The 21,770-nt window shown below is 40.9% G+C and overlaps 1 gene segment (V, D, J or C); it reads left to right on the top strand.

Moving 5' to 3' along the window:
* Positions 1–2,833: 2,833 nt before the first annotated feature.
* On the top strand, positions 2,834–4,474 carry LOC110541885 (immunoglobulin lambda constant 3-like). The segment is given in 2 exon segments: positions 2,834–2,946; positions 4,020–4,474. Coding segments are annotated over 2 exon segments (381 nt in total).
* The last annotated feature ends 17,296 nt before the right edge of the window (positions 4,475–21,770 follow it).

The following is a 21,770-nucleotide window of genomic DNA, read 5'->3' as shown; positions in this document are numbered from 1 at the left end:
AGTCGCTTTGGTTTGATGACGGTGTCCTTTGCTTTACAGAAGCTTTTCAGTTTCATGAGGTCCCATTTATTGGTTGTTGCTCTTAGAGCCTTTGCTGTTGGTGTTCTGTTCAGGAAGTTTTCCCCTGTACCAATGAGTTCTAGGGTATTTCCCACTTTTTTTTCAAGCCGATTTAATGTGTCTGGTTTTATGTTGAGGTCTTTGATCCACTTGGACTTCAGTTTTGTGCAGGGTGACAAGTATGGATCTATTTTCATTTTTCTACATGTAGACATCCAGTTGGACCAGCACCATTTGTTGAAGATGCTATCTTTTTTCCATTGTATGGTTTTGGCATCTTTGTCAAAGATCAGGTGTCCATAAGTGTGTGGGTTTATTTCTGGGTCCTCTGTTCGGTTCCATTGATCCACCATTCTGTTTCTATGCCAGTACCATGCAGTTTTTAAAACTGTTGCTCTATAGTACAACTTAAGATCAGGGATGGAGATACCTCCGGAAGATTTTTTATTGTAGAGGATTGTTTTAGCAATTCTGGGTTTCTTGTTATTCCATATGAAGTTGAGAATTTTTCTTTCCAGGTCTGTAAAGAATTGTGTTGGTAATTTGATGGGCATTGCATTGAATCTGTAGATTGCTTTTGGTAAGATGGCCATTTTTACTATGTTAATCCTACCAAGCCATGAGCATGGGAGATCTTTCCATCTTCTCATATCTTCTTCTAATTCTTTCTTCAGAGATTTGAAATTTTTTTCATACAAGTCTTTGACTTCCTTGGTTAGGGTTACTCCGAGGTACCTTATGTCATTTGTGGCTATTGTGAAGGGTGTTGTTTCCTTAATTTCTTTCTCAGCCCTTTTGTCTTTTGTATACAGGAGGGGTACTGATTTTTTTGAGTTAATTTTGTATCCGGCCACTTTGCTGAAGGTGTTTATCAGCTGTAGGAGTTCCCTGGTAGAGTTTTTGGGGTCACTCACGTATACTATCATATCATCTGCAAATAGTGATAATTTGACTTCTTCCTTTCCAATTTGTATCCCCTTGATCTCCTTCAACTGTCTTATTGCTCTAGCAAGGACTTCCAGCACTATGTTGAAGAGATATGGAGAGAGTGGGCAGCCTTGTCTTGTCCCTGATTTCAGTGGGATTGCTTTAAGTTTCTCTCCGTTCAGTTTGATGTTGGCTATAGTTTACAGGCCAACAAAAAACTGGGCCCTGCTGGAGTACAAAAACTGATATCCCAACAAACAGCCATGCATGGAGAGGAACTAAAACCCCTGCTCAGATGTAGCCTATAGAATCAGTCTCCAAGTAGGTTTTCTAGTAAGGGGAGCAGGGGCTGTCTCTAGCATGAACTCAGTGGCCAGCTCTTTAATCACCTCTCCCTGGAAGGTGCAGCCTTGCCAGGGCACAAAGGAAGAGGATGCAGACAGTCCTGATGTGATCTGATAGGCTAGAGTCAGATACATAGAATGGGAGGAGGTCTTCCCCCCTATCAGTGGACTAGGGAAGGGGCACAGGGGGAGAAGAGAGAGGAAGATGGAACTGGAGGAGAGGTGGGAGGGGCCTACAGCAGGGATACAAAATAGATAAACTGTAATAAATAATAAATATATTTTTAAAAAGAAAAGAAAAAAAACAAAGAAATGAGCTTTGTGCTCATTCTTGGGTATAAGTGTGTGTGTGTATATATATATATATATATATATATATATATATATATGGATAGGTATGTATGTACATGCAAGTACATAAAATGCTGGAGATACATACTCTGAAAAAATACATATGAATGAAGTGGTGATGAATATACCTCTGTGGAAAGAAATTAAAAAAGAATTTCCTGTCTGGAAGTTTCATAAGGCAGAGTGGTTCTGTGTTCTTGGTTCCAAAAAAAGGTGACCAAGTGTGACTATCCAAATTTGTGAGGAAGAAATATCTCAGTCTGTAAAATGAGGCCAAAGTCATAGAATTCTATGTCACAAAACAAAGGCACCTGAAATAATGGGTCTGTCACTCGGGATTTATTTGAGATCTATGAGATTGCTGTCGACACACAGTATCACAGATGGGGCAGCAGATACACAGAATAGGAACACCTACATGCAGGTGCCTGCCTAACAAGGAGACAAGCTTGTGGAAAGGATTATCACCCACCGTCCTCAAGCAAGCTCACAGCTCCACTCATTACAGCCAGCTATTGTTTTGATCTAGCCCAGCTGCCAGAAAAGAGGCCCAAGTAGTGACCCACAGGTTTTGGGTTGAGGCTCAATCACTGTGTTATGTTTTTGGCAGTGGAACCAAGCTCACTGTCCTAGGTAAGTGGCTTTAATGCTCTTTCCCATTCAGCCCAGCCCATGTTATCTTGCAAAGATTTGTTCTTTCTTTCTGGGAACTTTTTTTTTTCATCTGTCTTCCTCAAACTTAAGACTGAATTCTTAGGCTTCTCCATGGTAGGTAAGGGAGATGGACCATTTTGGAATAATCTGGTCCTCCTTTGGCAAGACCAAAAATCTTTAAGCATCTAGCCTTAGATTGCAATAGATATGCTGTGATCTCTGAGGCATTAGTTAGGGTCTGAACAGACACATGGCTCCAGTTCTTGTTATCAGGAAGATTAAACATTGGAGACCATGAAGCAGGTCAAAGTAGGGGCACCAAGATTTTCACAGAGGCCACAATATCTTTAAAGAATATCAGTGAGGTTACTACCTTCCAAGAATCATGAGGGATTGCAGACATCACAGCTGCAACCGGAGAATAGGGTGCATGCAGGGTTTTTGCATGAGTGCAAATCATAGGGTTGTATATATGGCAGCGGGACCAGAGTGACTGTCCTAGGTGAGTGACTTCTTCCTCCTCCGTTGCTGTTCTCTCCACAGTTTGAGATGATTACTGTTGGATTATTTCTCAGTCTGTATTTTGCCTCATGCTTGGACTTCACTCTAGGTAAATAATCGTTTGCTTCTCTACATTCTGTCTCATTTCAGATGGTTCCCTTTACCGTGTTTTTGTTGTTGTTGTTGTTGTTTTTCTCTAATCTCAAAGACAGGGTCCTGAAACAGATAAACTATCAATGTCTGTCTGTCATTCTACAGCGCTCTGATAAGTACACCATTGTGTCATCCCATTTGAATGTCTATTTTTCTGGTGAACTTTGTGAAGGGTAAAGTGAATTGTCATCTCATGGAGATGAAACATAGAGGGAGAAAGAGCTGTTGAATTTGGAGAATGTAGAAAACTTAGCACGGGGGATGAGGAATAACAAGTCAGGGGCCAGGAATCTAGACAAAGGAACTCAGGATTCAAATTCTAGGACAGTCAGAAGATAGAATGAATCCCCAAGCCTCCATGGAAAGCGATGAACAGAGCAGAAACCAACCTAGAACACGGGAATATTTAGTAAGTAGAAGAAAGGGGGAAAAGCTCTGGGCACAGAAAGTCAAGACAAGAAAAACTAAAGATGTGTTTGGGAAGGTGGGCTTCGGGGTCTCTACAAAGCCTAAAAGATGGATCAACTGAGTTCACCTAGATCTACTCCTCATGCATGAAAATTATACAACTCATCCAGAGAGGGGAATCTGACCTAATTCTGAAGAATGGGAAAAAGTTCAAGCAGGTAGATGCTATACTTAGACCCTGGAGAGGCAAATTTGGGTGAAAACAAATGCCTAGTTTTAAAGTTTAGGCACAGAGCAGAGGTTTTACATCAGAACTGTCTCTTTACCGAGTGGGACACACAGACTACAGACAGACATAAAAAGCAGAGAGAAGAATATAAGAGCAAGAAATAAAAAATCAGGTGTCTGTGAGGGAGGTCAAGTTGTAGGAAATTGTCAGGTAAAGTGTACAAATGTGTGGGTGCATAATTTTTACCACATAAGGAGTACATGAAAGAAATACATACCCCATCTTCTGCACTATGTTCAAACACATTCACTAAATTCAAGGACAATTTACATACTACCTCCAGGATTCCTATTGGGAGAACAAAATTCTGACCCTCTTTCTTCATCCTGCAGGTCAGCCCAACTCTTCACCCACAGTCACCATGTTCCCACCTTCCTCTGACGATCTCAGGAGAAACAAAGCCTCAGTGGTGTGTTTAATAGTTGGCTTCTTCCCAGAAAATCTGTCAGTGTCCTGGAAGACAGATGACATTCCTATTACCGAGGGTGTGGAGACTAGCCAGCCTTCCCAACAGAGCAACAACAAATACATGGCTACCAGCATCCTGTCCATAACAAAAGAATTGTGGGAATCTAAAAAGAGTTTCGGCTGCCTCGTCATTCATGAAGGGGGCACTGTGGAGAAGAGCCTGTTCCCTGCTGAGTATTCCTAGGTCTTCTGACCTTCATCTTACCCACCGAGCATGAGATCAGAATCATACCCAAGAATACCCTTACTGCTCTTGACTATCACAGCCCTTTTCCCTGCTCTCAAAATGCACAATAAAATATCTATTATCAGCCTGTAATTCTGCTCTGCCTTATTTGTTCTAACACATATTTCACTGGGATTCAGAGTAGAGTGAGGAATAACCTGGAACCATGTAGTTTACAAGCAGGGTCATGGCCTGCGTTGTCACCCCAGGAAGTACCATCTTCCCATGGACACAATTGTTCAAACTCTTTCCTGGGCTTCCAATTACACAATGCAGTTGTGCAGTATGAATGTCATAGACTTCTCTAACTTCACTCTTTAATAGACCTAATCATGTGTCAAGTGCATTTCTAACAATCTACTGCTGCCTAGTTATCCTATCTCAGAATTGAGTATTAGAAACACTGACAATTCTATATGAGATCCCAGTTTCTACCATTCAAGTAAAAATAAAGAGTAGCAGGAAAATAAAAGTGTATCGTGATCACTCCAGATAAGCAAAACCAAGCTAAGATAAGACTGTATGTGGGGTTCACGAGGACTGTAGAATGCTTGTGATCAACCTTGAAGGGAATAGAACTTTGTTGACCTAACGCAAATAAGAAAATATACCCAACAGGCACAAAGGCATTCAGTGCTAAATGTAAGAGATTGGATGAGTTTCTACTTCAGAGCTAGATTCTGGGATTTACCATATAACATCATGGCTGTAGGTTCCAAGAAGGGCTAAATGTCTGGGTACCCTACAGAGAACAAGACTGTCCCTAGAATCCCCATCCTAGCATATTTCATTTCTTCCCTGGCTCAAAGCATAACAGCTCAGGGTGCCCCTACAAATGGACTGGATCAACTCCCTAGCAATGCAAACGTTGTTCAACACCTCTGTTCCATGATTCTCAGGACCTGGACAATGACAAGTGTCCCCACCAAGATTCTGGTTGAGGAATGAGCCCAGGGATAGAGCCTGGCAGATCAAGAAGTTTTCAAAACAGTGATGTGAGCAGGAGTAGAGCAACAATATGGAATCTTGGCCACACCTATTCAAATATTAGCCTCTGCATTAGAGGGACATTCAGGAGATGATATTGTACAGCAACTGACTTTAGTTCATGAAACTGAAATCTGTGACTCAAAGATGAAGTCACAGAATTGACTTCTATTGACCTTCTCTTCTTCATTGGCCAGTTCCACCCCCTCCTCAGCTGCTGTGCAGAGGAACATTTCTATCATTTTTTGCTACATTGTTTCTGCTGATGATGTTATTTTGTTGTTATTGTTGTTGTTTTGGTTTTTTGACACAAGATCTTTTTACCTGGCCTCAGACACAGAGAATTCTTGCCTGACTGCCTCCAAAGTTCTGGGATCACAGCTGTGCATCACCATGTTCTGCTTGTTGTCATGTTTAATTACCAAGAACACTGAGCTAAAATTCAAGAACAAAGACATAGAAAGTAAAGTGCTGTTCCCACCGACTAGCAATTACATAAATTTTGTAGTGTTGGTTAATGAATACAGATTCATTCTAGGCAAATATTCTACAGCTGTCCGATGTCCTCAAACCTTATTTTCTTTTTGATGGTTAGTTACTTTTTAATTTTTGCTGGTGCATATTCATTGTACATAATGATGGGCTCACAAAAGTGATTTCACTGTAGCACACCGTTTGCTCTGATCCTACACACCACCCTACACTTTGTCCTTTCTCAGATTGCTAAATGCAACATAATTTTGCTCTTCTCAGTGACCGAATAACTCTCCCTCTTGTATACAAAAAAGTACTTGTCCTTTATCTGCTCATCTGTGCCTAGGCTGATCCTAAGTCTGGCCAATGTGATTGGCCCTGCATGAGCAAGGATGTGCAGCATCTCAGTATTCCTCTGTCTGTGCACATAACAGCTAAAGACTCCACAAGAAAACCAGTGGAACTGTGAACACTTTCAGCCATATACCAGGAAACAAATTCATCATAAAAAGCTACAAGCTATCCTATTCTACATAGTGCCCATGCTGAGCAAGGAATCAGGAAAATAATTCTATTTACAATAGAATAGTAAACACAGTTTCTAGAACTAAACCTAAATAAGTAAGTCAACAATGAAAAGTTAAAACACAGAGAAAAGAAACTCTCGGTTCTTTTTAAAATAAATGTTTTACTTTGTAACCTACACAGGCCTTGAACTCCACTCAACCTCCGTGGTGCAAGGACTAGAACCCACACTACCATATTTCCAACTATTCTCTAATGAAATCATCACAGAATTACTCCTTGGTTACATGGTGTTTAGTTTTAATGTATTTAGAATTGACAACATAAATACTTGTATGCATTGTGATTTTACTAATTTCCTCTGTCTGAGCTTTCTGACCTGCTCCAAATGACCTCCTCATTCTTCCTAACAGATTTCATTCCTGACTACATGTCTGTCTTCTGTGTATCTGTATATGTGTATTTATGTTGTATTTATGTGTGCATGTACTTATCTATGTACGTTTTCTAGTTTTTTTTTCAAGTTAAAAAGGCGATTCCAGCTGCCATGTTTTCATGATTACAATGGCCATCTCTTATTCATAAGACCACCCCATCCTCCCTATCCTTCAACTTTCACAGTTCTTCTAACTCTAGTCCCATGGTGCTTCCTGAGCTTCTGGGGTGGGGATGCACTGTTTGGGTGTCAAGCAGTCACCAGTCACTTATTCACAACAGTTTGAAGAGTTATTAGTCCTGCCATTGACCCTCACACACTGGGGAGAAAAGGCTGTTCTGACCAAGGCTGAGAGTGGTACTGGTCTATAATGAAATAGTAATTGTTTAGAAGACAGATTAACTACATATCCCATTGGCAAACATCTATTTTGCCAATGTAGTAGGTAGGAAACGGGTGATGGGAGGACATGGTGTGGAGATGTAGGCTTCTGAGTCTCTGGTATTCTCTGACAACAGGATGAGACTCACATTCTAGAGACAGACAGACTCTACTGTTCTTAATGTTCCTCCTATCTATGGTAAGCCTCTTCATTTCACCCATTTTTTTTCTATTTTCTGTCTTTCTTCCTTTCACTCCTTTTCTTTGAACAGGATCTCTCTACCCAGCCAAACATAATAATGGACTCACTTAACATCTTCCCACATTCTTCTTCTAAGTCCTGGTATTACAAGCTTGCATCACAATGATCAACTCTTTTTTTATATATACTAAGGAATTAACAAGGAGAATATCTAGTTCTCTGAAATCATTAGATTAAATAATTAGGATTCTTGAAAGTCTGTCTGCCTTAGGCCACAATAGGGCATTTTCTCTGCTTGTCTACCTATGGATCCTCACCATCACACCTCTCCATCTTCAAGAGAGAGCATGTTATTCACTCCTCAGGGACACACACATGGCCACACAGACATGCCTCACATCCCTTATCACAGGATTCTTATTTTTGGAATATTATTCCTAATGACATCTTCCCGCTTGGTTCTCCTTATATATGAACTTTCTCTGCTTTGACGTGTATGAAAGGCCTAAGGGAGGCACAAAGAAGCAATGATCTCTTTTTCTTACCTTTTTTTTTAAATTTATTATCAGATTCTCTGAGAGCCTGCAGTCTTCTTAATAATTTCATTTCTTTGTTTCTATTTTATGGGCATTGGTGTCTGTGTGTGTGTCTGTGTGAGGGTATTGGCTCTTGGAATTACAGACAGTTGTGAGTTGCCATGTGGGTGCTGGGAATTGAACCTCAGTCCTCTGGAAGAGCCTCTTAACTGCTGAACTCTCTCTCTAGTACCCCCCCACACACACACAAAGCTCTGATCTCAATGGAACTAGTCCTCAGTGCCCAGGGCCTGCCAAGTCTTCTCTACAATGTTGCAAAGGGTTCATTGTGGGCAAAGTCCGGAATGAAGGGAATAAGTCAATGCCTAAGAAACAAGCTAATCTCTCCACATACAAAGGACCTAGATTCAGAAGTCAAAGATACCAAGTGAAGATTCAGAATGGAGGGCCTGGAATGGAATGTCCAGGAAGAGTTGTCCATAGCAAAGGTAAGTTTCCAAGGCTTCTCCAGTTAATATGAAGGAGGAGCAGAGTGTGGTAAGTATTTAAAGCCTGTGCCAGAGTCTGACTAGCTGCAAAGTGGAAAGTGACCCACCAGCATCCAAGAATTGAAGAAAATCATTCAGGTAAATAACTTTCACTGATACTACTTCTGATCTGAGTTCAGGAGGAAACCATAGCAAAGTCTCTCCTTCAGCATTAGGCCTATGTATCAGTCCAAGCCTGGGGCAGACAACGTCTCTGATTCTTGCCCATCTTTTACTTCTTAGGTCAGCCAAGAACAACCCCCAGTCATTCTATTCTCTTCTCCCTTTGAGGAGCTTTATACAAAGAAATCTACATTTGTCTATCTGGTGAATGGTTTCCACCACGTGCTGTGATGGTGATCCAAATGCACATGCCATTTTTTTTAATATTCCTGCAAACAACACTGAGTACATAGCTAGAAGCTACCTGACCCTGACACTGGAACTATGGATATCTCATAAAAGATACAGCTGCAAAGTAACCCGTGAAGATAGCACTATGAATAAGATTTGACCCAACCCTTGACATCTGCAGTTGAATGGCTGTAAGGAAGGAATCTCTCTTCACCCTATGTGATTTGTTCTTCAGATTCCAATCAATGATAAAAAAAAAAATATACCATTATCGATTTCTGTTATCACTTTGCCTTATTTTTTTCAATATACAATTTTTAACTTCTTGGGTTTTTCAGTATAGTTAGAGGAAACCCTGGAAACTCATGTGGTATTAGGTGCTATATAAGAGGGATTTTAGCTTTTGAGACTTTGATAGGTTTTCTCCAGTCTGTATAACAACAGTGTTTAGATGTAAAGAAATAAGTAGAAAGAATGGATATTCCATGGAAAGTTGAATAGAATACATAGTCATGGGGAAGGAGGGGAAAGACGGAAAAAAAGGATTAAATGAAAACGGGCTGTAGATGAGAAAGGGAATATAAGAAGGAAGAACTAACACAAAAGGCCATTTTAGAAGTTATATAGAAACCAAATATTGTATAGGCCTCTCAAAATATGTACATATATGGAAGAAATATGAATGGGGTCATCAAAAAATGATAGAGACAATGCTACAACCATATATATTTGGCCCACAAGTAAACCTTCCACTGCCAGGGATGATTACATATAATTGAGGTTTTTGGCAAAGGGTCCCCATGGAAACCCTCAAACTATTACTATGACTTTTGATTACTCTTGACAATTGGATGGTAATGCTGTATAGCTCATGGCAAGCTTATATATCTCAATGGTAGAGATGCTTATGAATAAATAGAGCCTTTACCCCTACTGATTAGTGTTTATGGTAATGGAAGGTACTATGAATGCTATCAGGGGAGAAAGTTAAACATCAACCTTGCTACAAAAAATGATACAACAGCCTGGGTCTGGTAGAGCAACAAACATTGTGAGAGTAACCAACTACTCTCTGTGAATATTTGAGGCCCATTTCAAGAGATAGAAGCCATGCCTGACACTGCATAGGTGATGAAGACACTGACACTGAATAGGCCATGGGCCTAGGGGAAAAACAAATAGTATTGTTCTCCTAAAAGAGCACAGAAATAAAATAACTCCGAATAACATTCTGCTCTACCCATAGATTGGTGTCTTACTCAGCCCTCCTTAGAGAAGCTTCCTGTTGCAGCAGATAGAAACTAGTATGGAGGTTCACAAGAGATCAATGTGCAGAGTGCAAGACTTCACAATACTCAAATCTAAGTGGGATGACTTCATCAAAACTTTCCCCTTAGTGCTCAGAGAAGAGGAGGCAGAAGGAGTGTAAGATCTAGAGGGGAGGGGGGCCAAGATGGCGGCGCTGAGAGAACACTGTGTCTGAGAAGCGGGACAACATTCTCCATGCATCGACCAGGAGACTGAACTCTGGGCCCTAAAACAACAGCTATCGTGTTTCCCAGGTGAGGGGAGGCTTCCAAGGCTTCGGAATCAGTCGGGTCCACTTGCGGGCAACACAGCCAGTACCCGGAAGAGAACCCGGGTAACTCGGGCTTTGGGTCTCTGGGCTGGTGCCGCAAGCCTGCGTGTCCCGATCACTTTCCCAGGCTGATTGGTGTACACAACAGTGCCAGAGACTGGGAGTCCCAGTCGCAAAAAAAAAAAAAAACCCACGGGGAAGGAAAGTTGCAAGACAGATCACAGGTCACCTAGTCTTTCCCTGGAAGGTCTCACTGACCGCGGGTACCCACCGCCATCACAACTGAGCTCCCCCCCCCCCCCCCGTGCGCGGAGAGCAGCTGCGGGCCCAGCTCAAAGTCCCTACTCCCTCTTGGGAAGAAGCAAAAGGCAGCTAGCAGAATCTGCCATAGACCACATTGTCTGTACCCCAACCAGAGATCGGGGCTGAGAAAACGCAATCCTTTCAGGCACTCCCCCAAAGGCTGCCATAACCCTGCCAAGGCAGAGTGGAAGGATAGAGAGGCGCACAGCAGCTTCACAGTGCCAGGACCCCAGTGCTGCCAGCGGCTCCTAACAAACAAACATCAGCTCGGGATCTGGGACTGTGGTCATTCTACACGTCCTGAGATTCTCCTGGGTCCAGCGCAATAAGGTCTAGCAGCAAGTTCTATCACCGGCACCCCCCGACCCCTGACAGAGAAACCCCGGCTCAAGATCGGACTGAGAAGCCCCAACCCCTTCTGGCACTCCCCTGAGAGCACCTCCATAAGCTTGCCCTAGCAGTGGGGAAGGTCAGAGGGGAAGGACAGAGAGGCAGCCTGCCAAGGTCACAGCACCCTCTCTCCAGCTCACCCAGCAGCCCTTAGGAGAGAAACCCAAGCTCTGCATCTGAGGACACTCAACCCTACCTGGTACTCTCTCGGGATCAGCAAGCATAGGTTCTACTGCCAGGCTGCTTCTGGGAAAGAGATCTGGGCCCGGGATCTGGGATTGAGAACACTCAACCTAACTCTTTCCCGTGCCACCCTGGGACCAGTCAACATAAACCCTCCTGGCAGAGGGAAAGGACAGAGAGGCAGCACACAGGAAAGGTGGACACCAAGTCCTGTGGCCACAGTGTCACAGAGTTGACTGTTAGCCTACCCACACATTTTCTGCATCAGGACCAAATCAGAGAGTAGAGAGCAAGGGGAACCCCTGTACATTCCAACTGGTCCTGCAAGAGAGTAAGTGAGCCTTCTAGGGAGAGTTTGCCCCAGACACAGGGCCTCTCCACAGAAGCAACCAGACGAGATCCCTGCCACCCGCATCCCTAGTGTGGGCATCATAGGGATTCTTGGGATAGCGACCCCAACATTGAAGCCTCTGCCTTGCGGGTCCACCAGTGTAATCCAGGCAAACAATCCCTGGATCTCAGACAGAACTGCATGATAGTGGCCTGCAGGCCACTGCAATACTCAGAGAATCCGGGCATGCACACTGCGCCCGCTAAAAGCACAAGCAAATAGCGCCAGCATCACATTCCTTACTTAGGCAAAACTGAAACCACAGTGCACACTCCCAAACCAGTGAACCTCTCTCATCTTCCTGAAAAAACAGTCCAGAAAACAGAAAGAGACGATCATAGCCGGAACTACAATCTCGAGGAACACACAGTGAGGACTATAAATAACCAGATGGCTAGAGGCAGACATAAGAACACTCCCAACAAAAATCAAGACATAATGACCTCCCCAGCAACCCCACAAAACAATGGACACTTCAATTCACTAGATATACAAGAAAACGACCTCAAAACTATGTTTCTCCAGCTATTAGAGGCCCATAAAGATGAAATGAACAAACCCCTCAGAGAAATAGCCAAAGAAATCGAGACTAACCAAGAGGAAACAAATCGTGCTCTCAGAGAAATGACCACGAAATTTGAGGCAAACAAAGAAGAAATGCACAAAGCTCTCAAAGAAATGTCCACACAAATGAAGGCAAATAAAGAAGAAATAAACAAAGCTCTCATAGAAATACAGGCAATTATACACAAAGAAGTAGAGGCACAATTAGTGATACATAGAGAGGAAACGGAAAAAAAAATAGAAGCTGTCATTGAAAAGCAGGACTCCACACTCAAACAGATGAAGGAAATGGTGCAAGACATGAAAACAGAATTAGAATCAATAAAGAAAACACAAATAGAGAAAAACCAGGAGCTGGAGAACATAGAGAAAAGATCAGGAGCTACAAAGGTAAGCATCACCAACAAGAGATGGAAGAAAGAATCTCAGGAGCCGAAGATAGACTTGTGGAAATTGACACATCTCTCAAAGAAAAAATAAAATCAGAAAAGTTCCAAACAAAAACATCCAAGAAATCAAGGACACCATGAAAAGACAAAACCTAAGAATAATAGGAGTAGAAGAAAAAGAAGACATCAGGCTCAAAGGTCTGGAAAATATTTTCAAGAAAATTATAGAAGAAAACTTTCCCAACTTAAAGAAGGAGATGGCCATAAACATACAAGAGGCCTACAGAACACCAAGTAGACTAGACCAGAAAAGAAATTCTTCATGTCATATCATAGTCAAAACACTGAACCTACAGAAAAAAGAAAAAAATTCTAAAAGCAGCAAAGGAAAAAGGCCAAGTAACATATGAAGGTAGACCTATCAGAATCACAACAGATTTCTCAACAGAAACTATGAAAGCTAGAAGGGCCTGGACAGAAATCATACAGTCCTTAAGGGACCACAGATTCCAACCCAGACTACAATACCCAGCAAAACTTTCAATCAACATAGATGGAGAATTCAAAATATTCCAAGAAAAAAACAAATTTAAACAATATCTACATAGTAATCCAGCTCTACAGAAGTTACTAAAAGGGAAACTCCAAACCAAAGAAAACAACTACACCTAAGGAAACAGAGGAAATAGATAACTACACAAAAAAAAAAAAAAAAAAAAAAGCAAAAGAATACAAGCAATGAAACTCAGCAACACCACCAACCCCACATCTAAAGTAAGTAACAATTGTTGGTCACTAGTTTCTATCAACATCAATGGACTCAACTCCCCAATAAAAAGGCACAGACTAACAGAATGGTTGCAGAAACAGGATCCAACATTCTGTTGCATTCAAGAAACACACCTATGCAACAAAGATAAGCACTACCACAGAGTAAAGCGCTGGAAAAATGTTTTTCAAGCAAATGCTTCCAGAAAACAAGCTGGAGTAGCCATCCTAACATCTAATAAAATAGACTTTCAACCCAAGTTATTCAAAAAAGATGAGGAGGGCCACTATATTCTCATCAAAGGAAAAATCCACCAAGAGGGGATCACAATTTTGAATATCTATGCCCCAAATACAAGAGCACCTACATTCGTAAATGAAACAATATTAAAGATTAAATCACACATTGATCCTAATACCCTAATAGTGGGAGACTTCAACACTCCACTCTCACCAAGGGACAGATCAACTAGACAGAAAACAAATAGGGAAATAAAAACACTTACAGAGACCCTAAATCAAATGGACCTAAGAGACGTCTACAGATCTTTTCATCCAAACTCAAAAAACTACACCTCTTCATCACCGCAGGGAACCTTCTCCAAAATAGACCATATAGTTGGTCATAAAGCAAGCCTCAACAGATACAAAAAATTGAAATAATCCCTTGTATACTATCTGACCACCATGGACTAAAGCAGGACCTCAACAACAACAGAAATAACAAAAAGCCGACACGCACATGGAAACTGAACAACTTACTACTCAATGACAGCTGGGTTAAGGAAGAAATAAAAAAAGAAATTAAAGACTTCCTAGAATTCAATAAAAATGAAGGCACAACATACCCAAATTTATGGGACACATTGAAAGCAGTGCTCAGAGGAAAATTTATAGCACTAAGTACCTGCAAGAAAAATTCATAACATCACATACAAACAACTTAATGGCCCAACTGAAAACCCTAGAAAAAAAGGAGCAGATACACGAAAGAGGAGCAGATGGCTGGAAATTATCAAACTCAGGGCTGAAATCAATCAATTAGAAACAAATAAAACTATTCAAAGAATCAATGAAACAAAAAGCTGGTTCTTTGAGAAAATCAACAAGATAGACAAACCCTTAGCCAAACTAACTAAAAAGCAGAGAGAATCTATCCAAATCAACAAAATCAGAGATGAAAAGGTTGACATAACTACAGACACTGAGGAAATTCAAACAATCATTAGGTCATACTACAAAAGCCTATATGCCACAAAATTTGAAAACCTAAATGAAATGGACAATTTTCTTGATCGATTCCATCTTCCAACGTTAAATCAAGATCAGGTAGAAAGACTGATTAGCCCTATATTGCCCAAGGAAACTGAAGCAGTCATTCACAGTCTCCCCTCCAAAAAAAGCCCTGGGCCAGATGGTTTCAGCATGGAATTCTACCAGACCTTCAAAGAAGTGCTAACACCAATTCTCCTCAAACTATTCCACAAAATAGAAACAGAAGGTACATTACCAAACTCATTCTATGAAGTGACAGTCACCCTGATACCTAAACCACACAGACCCAAGAAAAAAAGAGAACTTCAGACCTATCTCTCTTATGAACATTGATGCAAAAATACTCAAAAAAAATACTTGCAAACCGAATTCAAGAACATATCAAAGATATAATCCAAAATGACCAAATAGGCTTCATCCCAGGCATGCAAGGGTGGTTCAACATATGTAAATCCATCAATCTAATCCACCATATAAACAAACTGAAGGAGAAAAAACACATGATCATCTCCTTAGATGCTAAAAAAGCATTTGACAAAGTCCAATACCCATTCATGTTTAAAGTCTTGGAGAGATCAGGAATACAAGGCACATATCTAAACATAGTAAAGGCAATATACAGCAAGCCTATAGCCAACATCAAACTCAATGGAGAGAAACTTAAATCAATCCCACTGAAATCAGGGACAAGACAAGGCTGCCCACTCTCTCCATACCTCTTCAACATAGCTCTTGAAGTCCTAGCCAGAGCAATAAGACAGCTAAAGGAGATCAAGGGGATACAAATCAGAAAGGAAGAGGTCAAAGTGTCACTATTCGCAGATGATATGATAGTATACCTGAGTGACCCCAAAAACTCAACCAGAGAACTCCTCCAGCTGATAAACACCTTCAGCAAAGTGGCTGGATACAAAATCAACTCAAAAAAAAAAATCAGAAGCCCTCCTGTATACCAAAGACAAAAGGGCCGAGAAAGAAATTAGGGAAACAACACCCTTCACAATAGCCACTAAGAACATAAAGTAACTTGGGGTGACACTAACCAAGCAAGTGAAAGACCTGTTTGAGAAAAACTTCAAGTCTCTGAAGAAAGAAATTGAAGAAGATATCAGAAGATGGAAAGATCTCCCATGTTCATGGATTGGTAGGATTAACATTGTGAAAATGGCCATCCTGCCAAAAGCAATCTACAGATTCAATGCAATTCCCATAAAAATACCAACTCAATTCTTTACAGACCTTGAAAAAAAGATTCTCAGCTTCATATGGAGAAACAAAAAACCCAGAATCTCCAAAACGATCCTGTACAACAACAGATCATCTGGAGGTATCTCCATCCCTGATCTCAAGCTGTACTGCAGGGCAACAGTAATAAAAACTGCATGTATTGGCATAGAAACGGAAAGGAGGCTCAATGGAACCGAATAGAAGACCCAGAAATAAACCCACACACCTATGAATACTCGATTTTTGACAAAGAAGCCAAAACCATTCAATGGGAAAAAAAAAGACAGCATCTTCAACAAATGGTGCTGGACCAACTGGATGTCGACATGGAGAAAAATTAAAATAGGTCTATATTGATCACCCTGCACAAAACTAAAGTCCAAGTGGATCAAAGACCTCAGCATAAAACCAGATACTCTAAATCTGTTAGAAGAAAATGTGGGGAACAGCCTAGAACTCATTGGCATAGGAGACAACTTCCTGAACAGAACACCAACAGCACAGGCTCTAAGAGCAACAATCAATAAATGGGACCTCATGAAACTGAAAAGCTTCTGTAAAGCAAAGGACACTGTCATCAAAACAAAACAAATGCCTACAGATCGGGAAAGAATCTTCACCAAGCCTTTATCTGACAGAGGACTCATATCCAGTATATATAAAGAACTAAAGAAGCTGAAAAGCAGCAAACCAAGTAATCCAATTAAAAAATGGGGAACAGAGCTAAACAGAGAATTCTCGACAGAGGAATATCAAATGGCAGAGAAACACTTAAAGAAATGCTCAACCTCATTAGCCATCAGGGAAATGCAAATCAAAACAACCCTGAAATATCACCTTACACCCATCAGAATGGCCAAGATGAAAAACTCAAGTGACAACACATGCTGGAGAGGTTGTGGAGAAAGAGGAACACTCCTCCACTGCTGGTGGGAATGTAAACTGGTACAAGCACTCTGGAAATCTATCTGGTGCTTTCTAAGACAATTAGGAATAGTGCTTCCTCAAGACCCAGCTATACCACTGCTAGGTATATACCCAAAGTTTACTCAAGTACACAAAAGGGATACTTGCTCAACCATGTTTATAGCAGCTTTATTTGTAATAGCCAGAACCTGGAAACAACACAAATGTTCATCAACGGAAGAATGGGTACAGAAATTGTGGTATTTCTACACAATGGAATACTACTCAGCAATCAAAAAGGAGGAAATCATGAAATTTGCAGGCAAATGGTGGGATCTAGAAAAGATCATTCTGAGTGAAATATCCCAGAAGGAGAAAGACAAACATGGGATATACTCACTTATATAGACCTATAAGATATGATAAACATAATGAAATCTATACACCTAAAAAAGATAATCAGACATGGGGTAAGATGATCAATCCTCGTTTAGAAAGACAGATGGGATGTGCATTGAACGTATGACAGGAGTCTACTGAGCGCATCTGAAAGACTCTAACTAGCAGTGTTTTCAAAGCAAAGACTCATGACCAAACCTTTGGCAGAGTACAGGGAATCATAAGAAGGGGAGTTAGTCTGATGGGGAAAGGATAGGAGCTCCACAAGGACAAAATATATCTGGGCACAGGGTCTTTTCTAAGACTGACATTCAACCAAAGGCCATGTATGGATATAACCTAGAACCTCCGCTCAGATGTAGCCTGTGGTAGCTCAGTAACCAATTGGTTTCCCATAGTGAGGGGAACAAGGACTATTTCTAACAGGAACTCAATGACTGGCTCTTTGGTCTCCCCACCCCCCAAGGGAGGAGCAGTCCTGTTAGGCCACAGAGGAGGGCTTTGCAGCTAGTCCTGAAGATACCTGATAAAACAGGATCAGATGAATGGGGAGGAGGTCCGCCCCTATCAGTGGACTTGGAAAGGGGCACGGTGGAGATGAGGGAGGGAGGGAGGGACATGGAGGGAATGAGGGATCAGGACACGGCTGGGATACAGAGTTAATAAAATGTAACTGATAAGAAAAAATAAAATCCAAAAAAAAAGATCTAGAGGGGATGAGTGACACAAAGGAAACCGTCTTCCAGGCACAACAGGACTGGCGCACAAATGAGCTCTCATACTGTGACAGCATTCACAGGGACTGCACAGGTTCACTTCAGGTAGGATCTTAGCACACAGAGGGGAACGTGAACAAGACCTAGTCAATAGCTAGTCAAAAATCTATTTCCAATTGACAGCTACCTGCACAAAAATAATGTTCTCCAATAGAATCTCACTGAGACACTTTGTAAGCCACACTTAAGGTTTGACCACATACCAGCAGTAGCTGGCCAACACAAAAGAAACTCAGTGGTGATTCTGTAGATATTTTGTCTCATAAAGTTTTGTGAATTCTTTATCTACAGATCTTTTGCTTGTACATTGTGGTTTTTAATTTTCTGTTTTTATGATTTTGTGTGTGTTCTGCTTTTAAAATGATTTTTAATTGTTTTTGTTATTTCTCTTTCTGTTTTCTAGACACACACATGCACATACACACACAGAGGGGTGGGGCTTAGAGATGGATGGGTGTGGAGATAGGAAGTATCTGTGAAGAGATGGAGAACGGGCAACTGTGATCAAAATATATTACATAAAATTCAAAAGAATAAAAATATATCAGGTTAGAGATAGAGCATGAATAAAGTTGTTAAAGATTGGAGTCTGGACATTGTCTGCCTAAGTGAGTGTAAGCCTTGGAAAAATCATTTTAGAAATGGCCCCAAGATTAGCACTCACAAACTCTGATTAAGAGAAGCAGTGTCAGAATTGAATTCAGGACTAGACTCAAGTCATGCAAGGCAAAGCAGGGTGTGGTCAGAGAACTGCCAGCAAGGCCAGGTGTTCAGGAAGTCTCAGCCTGGCCACAAGTTTCACCATTGGTCCATGTCCTTATGTTTGTAATTTCATCCACAGTGTACATTAGACTGATGTTAGCCATGATGGTTAACACAAGTCACATGTCTGCCTTCCTTGGTCCAGGGTTTATCCAGCATGGTTAGTCCATCCTACTCACATCCCATAGAAAACATTGTTGCTAACAGGGGACACGGCAGGTGCCTGTGCCAGAGCTCCTGGTAAGTCAGTCAGCTCAAGTGACATGGTCTGAAAATACACAGGCATCCTCAGCAATGGAGCAAAGAGATAGGAAAGGAAAAAAAAATAAGGCTTGATCCTGGCCGCAGCAATACAACTCCCAGTCTCCAAGACAGAAGAAACTTGTATCTTACAGCATTTGTCTGATTCTAACTCACAGAAATACTTTCTGTAATCCAAAGTTGGAAGGGATTGCCTCAGGCAGAAAAGATATTTAAATGAAGTTGGATATCATAGCTCAGTGAGTTTTAGGCTATTGTAACACTGCCACCAGTAGCTCTGCTGAGGGCAAAGCCAATATCCACTGAGTCCTATCTGCAATCCTCCTTTTGTTACATGTTTTTACTACTAAGGATGCTGAACATCAGGAACAGAGACATGGCAATGTTTCCATTAATCACCACTGAATAATTTATTAACTTGTTTAAATTGTCCTATGACAGCATAACTATCCCCTCATACGAAATTCTGGAGCAGATCTTGAACAGTTGTCTTTTAGTGTTCCACCATAATTATACAACAATAATAACTACAATGCCCACAAAATCAACTTCAAAAGGAAAAGTTGTACAGTCATTCACATCAGAAAAGAGCAAGGTTGTCTTCATAGATCCACAAATATTGTAAACCTATACTGTTTTGCATGCCAGAATTGTCCCTTCTTGTTTCTTTATGGGTATATATCTGAAAAAAAATGGATTTTGTTTCTCAATCTATTCAACTAATCTGTGTCTTTCGATTAGAAAATTGAAACCATGAATATTTAAGGTTAATATTAAAAGGTGTTTCTTCATTGCTTTCATATTTTTTACTGTGTTCCTAGTTTTACTTTGTGTTTCACTGAAAAACCGCTCTACTGTATTTCAGTAACTACAGTTTTAACTTTTTGTCTTTAGGAAGTTGAAGGGTAACTTAAATGAGTGTGTTCTAGGTGTTGGAAACTGTGGGTGCCACAGGTCACTCTGGTTCCCATCCAGTCTGCAGATACTAGAGCAGAGCTGCTGGTGCTGGGATTCTTTTCCTATTCCTCCCACCTTCCTAAGTTGTTGTGCGAGGCAGCTCTTTGCTTCTGTGTTTCTTGAAAAGTTGCTCTTCTGTACAGAGCTTGAAAAATGTCAGTTAAATTTGAAGAGGCTAATTCCAAAGACAGGTAGAATTTTCAAGGAAAGACATCCAACACCAATCATCTTCAGTGAGATCAACATCCTGTCATGAAGACAGATATGTTTAGGCATGCCCATAACACAGCTGCAGCCAAAGGCTGCAACCATGATTTGAGGGAAAACTTAGACATCTTTTATTGAACTTTTGTCACAATATTAGATGTTTGGCAGGGATGACCAGGCTGGCCATCTTAAGACAATGTCTCCTTTCCTTGATTTTCTAAAAGTTAAAAAAAAAAAAAAACTCCTTTGTCTTTATTGTTGCTCTTTCTTCTTGTTATGCATAGACATGACAAATGGCATGTAAGAAAGGCCAAAATGTACAATAGTCTCAGGAAGTTATATAGAGGTATCTAGACCAAGAAATCTTCAGAATATTGAGAACAATCAGAGGAAGTTTAGCCTATACTGAATTGTCATGAGTTCTTCAACCCAGAGCTCCAAATGGAGTCTTATTCACACACTGAGTTTAACAGCCACAAAAATGTCTCAAATCCTTCACTATGGTCATATTATTAATTTATATTTTTAATATTAATCACAGGTTATTTACTTTGTATCGCCATAGCCCCCTTCCTCATTCCCTCCCAATCTCCCCCTCCTCCATCATCTCCTCCCTGTCCTTTCCAAGTCCACTGCTAGGGGAGGTCCTCCTCCTCTTCCATCTGACCCTAGCTTATCAGGTATCTTCAGGACTGGCTGCAATGTTCTCCTCTGTGGCCTATCAAGGCTGTTCCTCCTCAGGGGACAGGGGGAGATAAAGGAGCCAGTCACTGAGTTCATGTCAGAAATAGTTCCTGTTCCCCTTACTAGAGAAACCCACTTGGATACTGAGCTACCATGGGCTACATCAGAGCAGGGGTTCAGATTACTGACTTCTATCCCAACACTGTGGCCTATAAGGCAGAGTGTACCTTTGTCACACAGAATGAGGATGCCACAAACCCTTCCAAATGCAACAAATACATGACCAGCAGCTAGCTCACTGGCGTCAGACCAATGGCAATCTCACAGGGTCTACAGCTTCTATATGATCCATTAAGGGATTACAGTAGAAATGGTAGTATCCCCTGCAGAGCTTTCCTACTTTTCTAAGATATCAGAATTCTGTGCTGTAGTTGTGTAACCTAAAAATAAATTTTCTTTCCTACACTTACTTATTTTATCCCAGTGGATCCCAACCTGTGGTTTGCAACCCCTTGAGGAGAGTCAAATGAACTTTTTACAGGGGGTGTCTAAGGCCATAAGAAAACACAGTTATGTTATGTTATGTTAGTTATTATTCATAACAGTAGCAAAATTACAGTTACAAAGCAGCAACTTTTTTTCCGTGGGAAAAAATGGAAATGTTCACTTACATCTGAGGCACACAGGCAGAATAACAGTTAACAAGTGAGAGTTAAACAAATTACCATCATCAGGACCACGGAAACTTTTGAAATGCATGTCTCATATTTTTACAAAATAATAATTTACTTTCAAATAAATTATTTGATCTTTTGATCTACCCAACACAGATCCTATGTTAATCCTAATTCTATGTGTGTCATAGTCCACTTCTAAATATTTCAATTTTATTCTGAAAATAAAACATAATGAAAATATGATTACTATTTCTAAAAAGTAAATACTA

The sequence above is a fragment of the Meriones unguiculatus genome, chromosome 17, assembly GCF_030254825.1.
Source record: "Meriones unguiculatus strain TT.TT164.6M chromosome 17, Bangor_MerUng_6.1, whole genome shotgun sequence".
Lineage (NCBI taxonomy): Eukaryota > Metazoa > Chordata > Mammalia > Rodentia > Muridae > Meriones > Meriones unguiculatus.
This window is presented reverse-complemented; position numbering and strand designations above follow the sequence as displayed.